Source organism: Canis lupus, chromosome 5 (assembly GCF_003254725.2).
Source record: "Canis lupus dingo isolate Sandy chromosome 5, ASM325472v2, whole genome shotgun sequence".
NCBI lineage: Eukaryota > Metazoa > Chordata > Mammalia > Carnivora > Canidae > Canis > Canis lupus.
The window spans coordinates 56,651,632-56,665,300 of NC_064247.1; the positions used below are offsets into that span (position 1 = coordinate 56,651,632).

General features: G+C 57.1%; 1 protein-coding gene and 1 long non-coding RNA gene across 5 annotated transcripts; one reads left to right on the forward strand and one right to left on the reverse strand.

The window, feature by feature from the left end:
* Positions 1 to 2,046: 2,046 nt before the first annotated feature.
* MXRA8 (matrix remodeling associated 8) lies at positions 2,047 to 6,400 on the reverse strand. 3 transcript variants are annotated; one of them, XM_025427540.3, is made up of 10 exons: positions 6,254 to 6,400; positions 5,132 to 5,155; positions 4,710 to 5,015; positions 4,503 to 4,604; positions 3,946 to 4,416; positions 3,592 to 3,750; positions 3,394 to 3,433; positions 3,221 to 3,297; positions 3,032 to 3,112; positions 2,047 to 2,926 (listed from the first exon to the last, which is right to left on the reverse strand). In XM_025427540.3, exons 1-10 carry the CDS (start codon positions 6,300 to 6,302, stop codon positions 2,874 to 2,876), a joined length of 1,362 nt encoding a protein of 453 aa, XP_025283325.1. In that variant the 5' UTR covers positions 6,303 to 6,400; the 3' UTR covers positions 2,047 to 2,873. The 3 variants fall into 3 exon arrangements, with proteins under 3 accessions (XP_025283325.1, XP_025283328.1, XP_025283327.1); XM_025427543.3 differs by having other exon boundaries at positions 2,047 to 2,899; positions 6,254 to 6,398; XM_025427542.3 differs by lacking the exon at positions 5,132 to 5,155 and having other exon boundaries at positions 6,254 to 6,381.
* A 25-nt stretch (positions 6,401 to 6,425) lies between these two features.
* On the forward strand, positions 6,426 to 9,452 carry LOC112647011 (uncharacterized). Of its 2 annotated transcripts, none has more exons than XR_003128033.3 (2): positions 6,426 to 8,823; positions 9,099 to 9,452. It is a non-coding gene; the product is annotated as an uncharacterized LOC112647011 (long non-coding RNA). The 2 variants fall into 2 exon arrangements; XR_004815628.2 differs by having other exon boundaries at positions 9,158 to 9,452.
* The last annotated feature ends 4,217 nt before the right edge of the window (positions 9,453 to 13,669 follow it).

A 13,669-nucleotide genomic window follows, 5' to 3' on the forward strand; every position in this document is an offset into this window, starting at 1 on the left:
GGCCAGGTGGTCGCGGCGGCTCACGGGTGCTGGCGTGGACATGTGTATGGGCGGCTGAAGGCACAGCGGAGGTCACCCTGGCAACGGTGCACACGCACGGTGCACAGAAGTGCCCAGACAAGGTGCACCTGGCAGCAGGTGAAGAGATCCCCCCACCCCAGCCCGGGGTCCTCTGTGGACCAGGGGAAACCCAGAGCAGCGCCCCTGGAGCTGTGGAGGGTCCAGCCACAGCTGCTACCACTGGACGTAGGTCTTCCTCACCCCAGGAAGAAGACTTGAGGCCACTAGAGGGAGTCCCACACTGATGAGCCTGAGGAACATGAGAGTCCATAGGATAGGACCCAAGAGTGATGATGCTGGGGGGATGCATGATGCCCCTTGCAACCTGTCCCCAGCACTCCCCTTGAGGCTGGCTGGAGCCTGGGGCTCTCCCAGCTGCCTAGTCTGACCATCCTTGGGTGGTGGATCAGCAGAGGAAAAAGCCCATCAGTCCACCACTGACTGGAGGATACAGACTTTGAAAGTCCCTGAGCCCAGGCTAAGGACCACCCCCAGGTCAGCCCAGGCCAAAGGTGCTGACTGACCATGATCCCCCTAGGCTCTGATAGAGTGGGCAGGGCTGTGTGAGGTTGGCACCCACTAGCAAAGCCTATGCCTTCTCCCTTTGGGTCTCAGTTTCCCCAGAAGTGATCTGAGGAAGCCAGGCAGTATAGCTTGGAGGAAGGGTCTCCCATGGCTCTCTGCTGCATGTCCAGGGGAGGGAGGCAGTCCCCACGCTGAGAGCTCACGGGGGACCAGCATGCCCCAGGCCAGACATAAATGACTGCTAGTCTCACAGATGCAGGGGATCTGATGCCCCATCTTTACTTTGTTCCCCCCACACACACACACACAAGCCCCTCTTTCTCACCTGACTGCCCAAGTCATATGAGAGAGTCTGGCAGCCAGAGGCTAGCAACCAGTACCAGACCTGACTGATGCGGTCAGGCTGGCACACTGCAAGGAGGGATGAGTTTGTGGCCAGAGCAGTGCAGCTACTGTGGGCCCAGGGGTCACTGGGCTGGGAGGGAGGCACATTGTCAAGCAAGCCACAGCTCCTTGGCCCAGCCTCCCTCCCAGCCTTCGCCACAGCAGGACCCTTGCAAGTGTGTGGTGAGGAGACAGCCACTCCAAGGTACTAAGCATTTTATGGAGTTCACACCTGGAGTCTGGAAGTTTACATAAGAGCCCGAGCCTAGAATGCCCACCTCAAACTCCTGCCGTGTTTCCTGGGGTATTTTTTCAAATGACCACTCAGAACTGAGCCTACAAAAAAATTAGTGACCACCACCCCAACCACCTTATAAGTAATAGATGTATGCTACCTTGATATCTCTTTGCTGATCTGGGATGGAGGATGGCCCTTCTAAAGCCTTGCTCACTGCACCCCTGTTCTGGGATCTGTAAGTAACAAATCTTTTGACTTTACTTCCCTGGTGAGGTGCTGAAACTGTGCATTCCTCAAAGTGGCCCTGGTGTTTCCCCTGCCCCGGAGTGGGAGCTGGGATGCCAAGTTACCTGCTGACCCTGTGTGGGTGGCTTATGCCCCTAATTTAATCAGGCATAATCTGCATATTCTTAACACCACCTCTGGGTTTCCAGCAGGGGGTGACAGACATCCTTTCCAGCCTCCTACTATCCTGGGAGAGTTTTGGAGGATGGGGTGCTTCCTCCTGCAGCCCTCTCCACTCCCCCTCACAAGGGTCCTGCCTTTGGCACCTACTCCTGTTTCCCTCCTCTTTATCCTCACACAACTAATCCCATGTTGGCATCTGCTTCTCAGAGGGCTGTCCTCCTCCATGTCCAAATAAGCCCTCAGAAGAGAATCTGGAACTCCTTCACAACCAGGAATAGTGCCATAGGATTCCCAGGATACCTGGATTCAGACCTTCCACCCAAAGAAATGGGCAGTGACAGCAGGGCTTCAGATGAAGGAAAGCATTTCGAGGTTCCCAAGGCCCAGACTCTGCCCCCCAGGACATGAAGTAGGAGCCACAGAAGCAGACCTAAAAATTATGTGGTCTTTATTGTGATGATGGTAGGTTCCCAGGGGGAGCAAATGTGGGGCGTTGGGGGTGGCAGCACAAGCCACTCTAGAACCACTTTTACCCCTCCCCTGTCCTCAGCCAAAACAGAAACCAAACAGGGTCCCAGCCCCAGACTACAGCCCAAGAAGGGGCTGTGGGAGGGGGGCCAGAGTCAGAAGTCACATGGAGCCCAGTGACTGTCAAGGCACTTGCTGGAAACAAAGCTGGAATAGAGTGGAAGACAGAGAAAAAGCCTAGGGCAGCCCTAAGTAGCCCCAACACAGAGCAGAGGGGAATTAGCCTGGGGCCTGGAGTGTGCAATCCCCAGGTCCTAGCTGTAGGCTCCCCCTAGAAAGGGGTGAAGAAGGGGCCAGGGTGCCAGCCCTGAGGCTGACCTGAACTCCAAGAGTCCCCACTGAGCACCAGCTCACAGTGGCAGGGGCCAGGAGAGCCTGAAGGATTGGGTTGGGGAACATCAGCAGGGTTAGGGTTGTGCCAGGGGGGGTGGGCAGGACCACCAGTGAGTATGGGAGCTGGCAACGGCCTGCTAAGAGCTGGTGAAGGGGCAGCTGCGGCTCCAGCAGAATCCCAACAAGCCCGTTGCTGCTTGTGAGGATTAGGATAGCTCTCAGGAAAGGGGTCTGGAGGCAGCCTCACTCTGTACCAGTCCAGGCCAAGTTCCAGGACAGCGGGACCAGCCGCTGGAAGGGGGTCGGGTGAGCCACATGAGAGTCAGGAGGTCATCCTCCAAGATAGACAGACAGGAGTTGGCAGGGCTGCTGGCCCAGCCAGGAGCCCAGGGTCACCTTATTTGCAGTACTCCTTCCTGAACACTGGAAGCCAAGGAAACAGGTGGACATCTGTCACAGGGACAAACACAAGGCAGACATCCAGCAGGACGGCCCAGGGACCCCTGCCCCTGGGGCTGGCTAGTGAGTGTGGATGGGGTGAGGTATGCCACTCACCTTTGTCCAAGTCAATGTTCTTGGTGGGCAGTGGGGTGTGGCCCAGCTCAGCCCTCTCCTTGAGGATGTTGTTTTTGTAATCTGGTGCAGGGAAAGAGCAGGGTGAGGCTCCCCCACCCAGAGATGTACCTTCCCTAGCTCAGGCCTGGGAGCCACAGTCTGCTCCTTGGTTCTGGGGCCCTCCCTCACCTAGCTGGATGTCCTCACTTCTGTAAACAGCCTGGTCGCCTGTAGCCACAGCAAACTCTGCCAAATTAACATCTTTCCTGGAGACAGGAGGGTGATTGGTGGTTAGAGCAGAGAGTGGGCTGGGGAGCAGTGGGGAAGTCTGGTCCCCAGGAAAGCCTGGAGGAGCCACTCACCCCTTTGACTTCCCCGACTTCTTGTCCGAGTACTGGTAGCCTGGGGAGGAAGAGTCATGTCGGGGATGGTCTCACCCCCCTCCCCAGCTCCCGCCCCTGCTCACCCTTTGCTCAGGGCACCGCATCCCACACCCTGCCTCTGGTCAGGGGAGGCTTCCTAGCGCTGTCCTCAACCCTGCAAGATGGAGCCCCCCTCACCTCCGCGGCGGCGCTGGCGGGTGGCCAGGATGACAGTGATGAGCAGGAGAATGAAGAGGAGCAGGGTGGCCAGCACGTAGCCCAGCTGCTGGAAGAAGTGGGCGCGGCCCTCGGGGACGATGACGTTGATGACGCTGCGGCCGCGCGGCAGGGTGGAATCTGCACAGGCCGAGCGGGGGCTGTGTCAGGGAGCGCGCAGCGCCCCCCATCCAGCGGGCACCCGACCCAGGCCGGCCCTCTGCGCTGGTCTGGGGAGAAAGGTGCGGCTTTGGGCGCCTCCCCTCGGCTAACACCCCGGGCCATGCGGGGGGGGGGGGGGGGGGGGGGGGAGGGGCGGGGAGGGGCGCACGGTACCTGGGCCGGGGGCGCCGCTGTGGCTGGAACCGTTGCCCGGCGAGTCCCGCGGGGGCGGCTCAGCGACTGGCTCGGTGACCCTCAGGTGAAAGATGCGGCGCTCGTGCAGGCCGCAGTAGTGGTGGTGCAGGTGGCAGGAGTAGGTGCCCTCATCAGCGGGCTCCAACGGGTCGATGCGCAGGGAGAAGTCGCCACGTGCAAACGCGTCCACCCCCACCGCCACGCGGTCGCGCAGGAAGGGCGGCCCGTAGGCCCGGCGCTCACCCGAGGCATACAGGTCCAGCAGGCGGTCAGCGCGGTCGTGCGGCACACCGGGCGGCTGTCGGTCCCAGTGCACGACCTGCTGCGCCTCCTCCAGATGCCGGTCGGTCCAGACGTGCTCCCGGTTCACGCAGGTTAGCAGCGCGGGCGCGCCGCGTTCTACCACCAGCACCTCCTTCTCGCCGTCCCAGTGCGCGCCAGCCTCCTGGGCTGGGGGTGCAGGCCGGTCAGCACCCGGTGGGAGGGCAGGGAGCCAGCGGGGACACGTCCCGGGGGCGGGAGGGGGGCGCACTCACGGTTGTCCGTGACCTCCAGGCGGACGGCCAGGGTCTCGTAGAGGTGGCAGTAATGGTGGTGCAGGTTACAGGTGTACAGCCCCTCGTCGGCATACTCCACCGCTACGACCGGGCAGGAAACCCAGCGGTGAAGTGCAAGGTGGGCCCGCCCAGCCCCTGCGCCCCGCCCCCCTCCCCGGCGCCCCGTCACCGCCCCGGGCTCCTTACCGCGGATGAGCAGCGAGAAGTTGCCGTCGTGGAAGGCAGAAGGCGGGAGCAGAAGGCGGCCGTGGTCGCGAGGCCCGTACACGCGCTGCTCGCCCGCCGAATACATGTCCACGAGTCTGCGAGCCGGGCCGCCGGCGGGGCTGCCGCTGAGGTCCCAGTGGACCACGCGCTGGCGGTCGTGCAGCCGGTCCTGCGTCCACACCATTCTCGGGCTCTGGCAGCGCAGCACGGCCAGGGCGCCCGCTGCCCAGCTCACGGTGGACTCGGACACTACGGAGCTGGCGGCAGGCAGGGACCCCGAGGGCACTGGTGGGGAGGAGGAGTCACTGGGGGAGGGACAGGACCCAAGGGCAAGGCATAGGGCGGGTCTGGCAAGTCAGGAGGGGGCCTGTTGTAGTTTCCAGGGGAGGGTGGCCACTAACCTGAGGAGAGAAGGACAGCAGAGCCTAGAAGAAGAAGAGAGTCCTACTGGGGAGGGGTTGACCTGAGCCTTTGCATCCAGGTCACCCACCCAGCCTGAGCCGACATGGCTCCCTGGGTCCCCTTACAGCACTTGCTGGGCTGGTGGGGTGGGGCATGTTAATGACTCCCTGTTAGCAGGTGGGGATTGTCAGAGGCTAGCAGATGAGATGGGCAAGGGGTCTCCTTTAGCCCCCCATGGTGCAGGCACGTCTCCCACGGACACCACCTCATCCCCACAGCCACCTGCCTGGGCCGTGGGACAGCATTCCCCTTTTGGGGGTGAGTGGTGGAGGCAGCTCTGGAGTATGTGCTTGTCACCAAGGGCCACCCTCAGGAATGGTGGCTAGTATCACCATCACTGCAGCAAGGCCACCAGAGCCCCAAAGCCTGATGCTCAAGGCTGGTTTTGAGGGCTCCTGCACCTTGGTATACAGTGAGGTACACACACCTGCCAAAGCTATGCCACACAAGCCCTCAAGAGTCCTTGCCCCAGCTGGGCACCCTGCCCCACACCCAGGTCTCACGGCTGGAGCCCCCGCAGCCCCCCTGAAGGGCAGAGGCCTGAGGCTGAGCAGGCTGGACCATCCGCACCCCCATAAGCAAGTTTCTGCTTCAGAGATGGGCTGAGCGCCCGGGACCAGGAGGAATGTGCCGGCTCAGCGGGCCAGCCCAGGAGGCGGGCTCAGGGGGCCTGGGAGCCAAGTGGGGGCTGGAACAGACCCTGTGAGCCTCACTGTTCCCAGGCCCCCTAGATCCCCCGACCTACTCCTCTTCTGACCACTAGGACAAGTGGAAGAGTGAGGTGGGCAAGGGACCCCAGGGAGAGGCACCCGCCACCTCAGCCTCCCTGCCTGTCTTAGCCCTCTTGTTCCTGAATCCGTGTGGTTTCCTGGGTCCTGGGGGGCCCCCGCATCCTGGTGAGCTGCCATCTTGAGCCCCCCCAACCCCCGCCCCGCCCCAGCCCCTTCCCAGCAGTGAGGGCGTCCCACTGCTCCACACTCAAGCTCCGACAGGCGGCTTTGCACAGCACACAAAGACCTGGTTGTGCCCCCACTCTGGACCCCCACCCACCCTGCACTCACTGTGTAGAAGCACAAGTTCCCAGAGCAGAACTTGGGACTGCAGCTCCATGGCGCCTGCCTGGCTCGCTGGCCTCGCTTTGTCTCACTTCTGCTCCAACTCTCCAGAAAAACAGCCCGGCCCCCTCCCCCTCCTTAGCCCCCACCATGACATCACAGAGCCCTGGGCGGGGTCAACAGTCTGCAGACCGCCCCCTCTGGCTCCAGCTGGCCCCTAGCCCTCCAGAAATCCTTGGCTGGCCTTTGGGTGGGTGGGTAGGAACATGGGCATGGTGCCCAACAACGTGAGGGGAATCAGAGCAGAGACCCTGCCCCTTCTCTGGCCCAGGTCCAGGAGGGGTAGGAGGGTGGAGGGCATGGTCCCAGATGCTGTGGGGGCAGCTGTGACATATGAGGCCCTTGGGGCTGCTGCAGGACTGGGCTCTGGGGTGCACATCACCTCCCTTCCACTCCTGTCGGGGGACCTTGGCCCAAGGTGTGGGCAGGATCCTCCCCCTCTGTGCTTGCTATGGAGCTTGAGGCATTCCTAACAGAAAGGCCTCCAGGGTTGGGACGCCTAAGGAGCCCAGGTTGCCAGACCTACACCTCTTCCAACTCTTCCCCTTAGCCTCCTCTGGGGGCTGCATTTCTTTATTTATGAAAGGAAAAGAACAGTCACAACACCCCTGGGGGGTGGGGCCCAGGGGGCTCCCTTAGGACAGCATGATGGGCCCTGCTGTTGATCAACATCTTTACCACCCAGGGGAGCCTGCCAGGGCATAAGGGTGGGGACCCTGAGCACTTTTGGCATTTGACCAGCCTCCAGCTCTGGCCTGGACCCCCATCTGCCCACCATCCAGGGCAGAGCTTGGTGTCCCTGAAAGCAAATCCTGGCTAAGACACTCCCTGCCCAGAGTGGAGGGAGGAAGGGAGGTATGGGAACCTCCCCAACGGAAGGCACAAATTTGAAGCTCTGGGAAAACTTACAGAGTCACATAAACAAATGCAAAATAACAGATCATACACTGCATACCAAACCCACTCTTTCTAGTTAAGCAAACCTCAAGAAGAAAAAAAAAAAGCAAACAACTACCAAAACCCACAGTGCGTTTTTTAAACTGCCCATTTGAATAGAATTATGGTCACTGGCCCCCGTCCCTGGTGGGTGGGGATCTCACCCATGAACCCTGTCCTGGTCCCCAATTCCTCAGACCAGCAAGGAACCCAGTCCAGCTGGTCTCCCCAGCTCCAGGCAAGGTGGGGAGACTGTCACAGCTGCAGAGGAATGAGGGGTCAGGACAGGGAGCGCCAGCCATGAGGATGTGAGGAGCCCCCCCCGCAATGGACTCATTTCCTCAGCAAGACCCAGGCCCTGGGGGTCAGAGCCCCTTTTCCAAACTGGAATCAGAACTGGTCCTGGTCCCAGCCCCTCCCTGGGCCTTTCATTCTGGAAAAAACAAGCCCTGCCTGGCTGGCTATGAGGCCTGGCCTCTCCTCCTGTTTTTTTAACTGGTTTATATTAGCTGGTGACCAATCTTCTCTGTGTCCCGCCCATGTCTCTCCATCTCTGTCCTCTGTTCCCGCCTCTGTCTGCTGGGCTGTCTCTCCACAGTGGAGGGAAGATGTCCAGGCAGTGCTAGAGGGAGGCAGAAATGGCCCAGCACTGGCCCCTGTCTGGAAGGGGACCAGGGTCAGCTCCCAGCCGAGGAGCCAGGAGCCTGTGGGCGCGCCTCCTCTCCCAGCAGGTTCCCTGGCCTTGGGCCCTGTGAGGCCCTCTCGGGTAGAAACCCAGCCCTCAGCTTGGCCCAGATGTGTAAGTCTGAGGGGGCCGCCACTGGGGGGCAGCTGACCCCAGTGAACCACTGGGCAAGAATGGACAGATGTGGTGCAGGGCTGCAACCCCTCTTGTCCCTCTCTGCCTGAGGCCAGCAAAACCAAAATGAGCAGCAAAGGCTGCTGTCCCCACCCCTACTCTTGGCAGTTAATAGCCACAGATGAGAGTAAAGTTAAAGTTTCAGCAGGCCACCTGCCCCTCCCCTGGCCAAGGCCTGAGACCTCCGACTCTTTCCCAAGTGACTGCCGATTGCTCAGTTCCCAGTGTCACTCAGCATCTCTGTTCCTTGGGAAGAGACCACCAGGACAAAGCCACTGACATCACCATGGTCACACCCTGAGCTCTGGCCAACCCCCTACCAGACCAGAGCCCTGTACCCACCTCCCCTCTTCTAGGAGGTGTGGCTGGACAATGCAGGGGCCAGCCAACCAGCCCCACTAAGAAGCAGGTTCTGGCTCCTGTTCCTGGGGACTCGGACATTCCAGGCAGCCAAGCTCACTGGGAGGAGAAACCACAGGCACTCAGAGATGCCACCAGACACAGACACGTGCTCGTGCCACTGTTCTGTCATTCAACAAATATTTGCTGAGCACCTATTGTGTGCCAAGGAACTGGAAGCTATTGGAGGGAGGCAGACAGATGGCAGGCCTGCTCTCGGACAAATAAGATCATCTGGAAGAAGTGTTGTCGAGAGACGAAAATGGCAGGATCTCCCTCCACAGGACTGAGCTGACGGCCTCTGATGGAGTAACACCCACAGGTAAATGTCCAGGCTGGGGCCTGGGGAAGCTGCCTCTCAGATGAGAGCAGAGCTGGGCTCATAGGGAGGTCTGCGGGGCTGCAGTCAGGCTCTCTTGCTGATAGGGTGCTTGGAGGGACTAAGGGAGGAGGATGTGGTCTGGGGACGCAGGCATGTGAGGTGACTCAGAGCCAGTAGGGCCTACACAAGCACACAAGGGACATAGCCCACCAAGGGCCAGGTGGGCTGCAGGACTGTCAGGTGCGGTCAGAGCACACTCTGTGTCCTCCCTTGAGTGCGGGCAGGGTGCTGTAACAACCAAAGGACGAGGGGCTGGGATGTCACTGTCTGATAGAGTCTCCATCGTGCTGCCTGGAGTCAACTTCTCCAGCTGGCCATTCTGTGAAAGAGCCCTTGGAGGGAACATGTGGGCAGCCCCCAGCCAACAGCCAAGAAGAAACTGGACCTCAGTCTGATGACAGCAAGGACCTGATTTCTGCTGCCCCCTAGGATGGAGTGGAAGGGGACTAGTGCCTCGGGTCCAGACGCAGCCCCGGCAGACATTTCATTTGGGAGGCCCTGAGCGGAGGCTCCTGTCTAGGTGTCTGACCCAGGGCAGCTCTGTAATAATAAAAGTGTTGCATTAAGCTGCTCAATGTGTGGTACAGCAATAGAAGACAAATGCAAGTGTCTCTGGAACAGAGCAAGGCCAGGCTTAAACCTGCAAAAGGCACAAGTTTCACAAGGAGAAGGGACTAGTTTGTCAGTTTGGGACTGGTGGCTGGCAGCAGGGCTGAGGCTGCCCAAGTTCCTTGGGAATCGCATGGATCATCAGTCACATGAGGCTCTTCCAATTTCACTGACAGTGTCTGCTGGTTCTGACCTGTTCTTGGAGGGGCCACCTTCTCCTGGAGGCTCGCCACCCTGCAGCGTTTCACACCATGAGGCAAGAACTGCGCCCATTCCGGGTCAGAAGAGTTGAGTGTGTCCCTCAGGAGAGCTGTGGGCTGGGAGGGTGAGGACTTCAGGGCGATGACCTGGCAGGACAGGCACCCAGCATGCTCAGTTGGTGGAGCGTGTGGTTCTCCATCTCAGAGTTGTGAGTTTGAGCCTCAGGCTGGGTGTAGCAATGACCTAAAATCTTGAGGGCACCTGGGTGGCTCAGGCAGTGAGGTACCCAACTCTCGATTTCAGTTCAGGTTGTGATCTCAGGGTAGAGGGCTCTGTGCTCAGCTGCCCCACCCCACTTGTGTGCTAGCTCTCTCTCAAAAAAATAAAAATAAAAAATACAGATAAGAATATGGAAATGTAGATACATTGCCTCATGGACCAGCCAAACTTTTCATCCTGGGAAAATGTCAAGCAAACAAGACCAAAGATTTGACTAGTCAGGGTCAGCCTCTCATCAGTGGTTTCCTGCCACAGCACCCAACCAAGGGCCACCCTTGGTCGGGTGCTCCTCCGCCTAGCTGCTCCCATCTGTGGGTGCACAGCAAGCCAGCCTGCCAAGGCACTGGAGCCCACCTCATAGACATTCTTGAACTGGAACCTGGCCCCGAGCTGCAGGGGGTGCGTCAGTGTTTTAACCTCTCCTGTGATGCCAAAATCACTTCCTCATTGTCCTTACAGATCCATCAGTTTTCAAGTCAGGAGCCAAAAACCATCAATTTTGTTCTAAGGGCCGTCACACGCAGTGCCTCTACTGGTGGGGGTGACCTCCATGGCCACCACATTTCTAGCGAGTTGGTTAGGGGACGGCCTTTGCTTCTGAAAGGCTGGGGCAGATGACCTGTGGAACAGCCACCAGCCCAGCCTCCTGAGAGGACCCAGAGCACTGCATCCACATGAGGTAGCTTCCCGGGTCCACGGAGGGAAGTTCACTTTACCGACCTCTCCGTTGGTGACAGATTTGGTTTATCCAGTTAGGTCCTGTTAGAAAAGAGACAGGCCTGCAGTGGTTGTGTGATGTGCCAGCTGTCAGGTTGCTGACCCTCCACCGTACCAGCCTCACAACGGGCGGTGCCCTTGGGCCTGGGACTTCTCCGAGCATCTCCACTTTACAGCAAGCATGGGTGTGAGCTCCCCCAGCAGGAACACACAGCAGGAAGGGGTTTTCCTGTGTGTCTGGCTGGGCTGGGTGGGTCAGCGGTGTCTTCCCATGACACAAGGTCCCTCGGCCATCTCGAAGCCTTGACCTGGCCTTGGTAATCTTTCTGCAGCACTGTCCACAGGGATACCAACCCTGCTTCACCCTGCAATGCACCTTGGGCAGTGCAGCTGGGAGGGTTCCCACTGCCTTGCATGCCCAGCACCCCCACCTGCACTCTCAGTTGGGACTGTCACTTACTCTGCCTCATCTTGCGGATCTTGGGCTGAGCTGAATGTGTTTCCAGGCCGTCTGCTTCAAGCCTTGGTGGGATCAGCTCGAGACCCCTGGGGAGGCCCCAAGGAGGCTGAGTCTGGGCGACAGAGATGCTTTTCCTGATGAAAAGAGAAAGTATCTGGTGGAAAGGCATCCTGGAGCCCTGACATGGCCACAGGAGAGAGTGCGGTAGGTGTCCAGGGTGGTCGCGTTTACCCAAAGCAGACCCTCCTATACATGCCCTTCTGACACCCTAGAACAGTCCATGATTTATGCACCTATGGCAGAGCCATGGCTTGCAGCATCCTAGCCCCCACCACACAGCATGGGGCAGGAGACCAGACCTGTGTCTGGGATCTTTTACTGCTCAAGAAGTCCGACAGGACAGCCTGTCTGTGTCCCACATAGTGCTGGTAGAATGGCTCACCGGGGGCCAGAGGATCCAGACAGCTTCCCTCTGGCACCTGGGGCCTCAAAGTGGCCATCAGCTGGGTCCTCTCTGTGTCTACATGGCCCATTCCCTGTCCATGTGGCCCCCCCACCCACATGGTCCTCTCTGTCCGTGTGGCCTCACAACCTCTTGGTACTCAGTAGTCTAGCCTAGCCTTCCTCCTGCTGATGGAAGCTGCCAGGCCCCAACATGAAAGCTCGGCAGCACTTGACCACACTCAGAGAGTCAGAGCAGGTGCCAGGCAGCCCTCAAGGGCCGGGAGTCAGACCCCAGCTCTCAATAGGAAGGACAGCAATCTCACGTTGCCAAGCAGCATGTGTACTGGGAAGGGGAAGTTGTTGTGACATCTTCAGAGATAATATACCACAGGAAGTGAGAGATGAATGGTGTAATGAAATGCAAATAATTCAGAGCACTGAGGTTTACAGAAGACATATTTTATGATAGAGAACAGTTATTTCAACATAAACACAGATGTGTACATTTATGTGACTGTAAATATTTTCTGGTAAAGTAACTTACCCGAGGCACCTGGGGGACTCAGTCTGTGCATCTGACTCTGGATTTCAGATCAGGTCAGGATCCAGGGTCATGAGTTCAAGCCCCAGTCGGGCTCTGTGCTGGATGTGGACACTACTTTAAAAAAAAAAAAAAAAAAAGCTCAATAAAGATAACTCACCTGACCTTAAAACCAGACCAGGACATTTAGTAAAGTTTATGCAAGTTTTGCATCATCAGTAAATAACCTAATCTTTCCAGAAGCTGTAACTTTCTATCATCTTATAACTGTTTTATTTTTTTAAGACTTTATTTATTTGACAGAGAGAGAGAGAGAGAGTGCGCACAAGCATGGGGAGGCAGAGGGAGACGGAGAAGCAGACCCCCCACTGAGCAGGGAGCCCTACACAGGACTCAATCCCAGGACCCCAGGAACATGACTCAAGCTGAAGACAGCTGCTTCACCAACTGAGCCACCCAGGTGTCCCCACATAGTTGTTTTAAATCAAAATCATAAAACGAGTCTAATTTGTCCAAGGATTCACCTTGATTAAAAATATTACCTGAGGGACACCTGGGTAGCTCAGCAGTTAAGCTTCTGCCTTCAGCCCAGCACAGGATCCTGGAGTCCTGGGATCGAGTCCTACATCAGGTTCCCTGCATAGAGCCTGCTTCCCCCTCTGCCTGTGTCTCTGCCTCTATCTCTTTCTTTCATGAATAAATAAATAAAATCTTAAAAATATATTACCTGAACTTTTTCTGATAGAAGCTGTCAGACTCTACATTTTTCAGCCTGACATTTAAGCGACACTGAATGAATGTTTATCTGAATTGAAGTCCCCTTGGCATTACTTGCTCTCTGCATGAATTTACATCTTTGCTTCTTATCCAACAATCAACCATTATCCCTGCTTTTTTCTTTCTTTTTGAGCTGTAGATTCTGCAAGAAAATGACCTTTCTTAAAGGGTGAACATTCCTAAGGCATTAGAAGCTAAATTTTTTTTTCCTTTGGAACTGTCATGTTCTCTATTTTAAATCTATACAAGCATGTATTACCCTATTTAAGCCCATCAGAATGGGCATTCCATCAAACTTCAGAGACTTTATAATCTCATACATCATTTTTGGTTTTCAGTTAAGATAGAAAGTTATACTAATATACTCATAAAAATCTTCTCAGTCTTCCAATCAAAGAATGTAATCAATTTCAGGAGGGCTACATGCCTCATGACCTCTCGATCAGTCCTCCAGTTGCCCAGTGGATTTCACTTTATGCTTCAGCCCAGTGTGGTTTATATTCTTTCTGACGCTTTCTCACTTGGCCAGTGAAAGCCTTCCATGCTGGCTCCTGAGCCCTCTGACACACCCACATAAGCCTTCGACAATGCTTATTCCATCTGGTATGAAAAGACGCCCCAGTTCCATATGCTTCTTGCCAGACCCAGTGTTAGAGTCACCAGATTAAGTACCACACAGGACACACATATAATGAAAACTACGTGTTCCTTATCCGAAATTCCAGTTGAATGAGGGGTTGTGTGCTTTAATTCCTCAA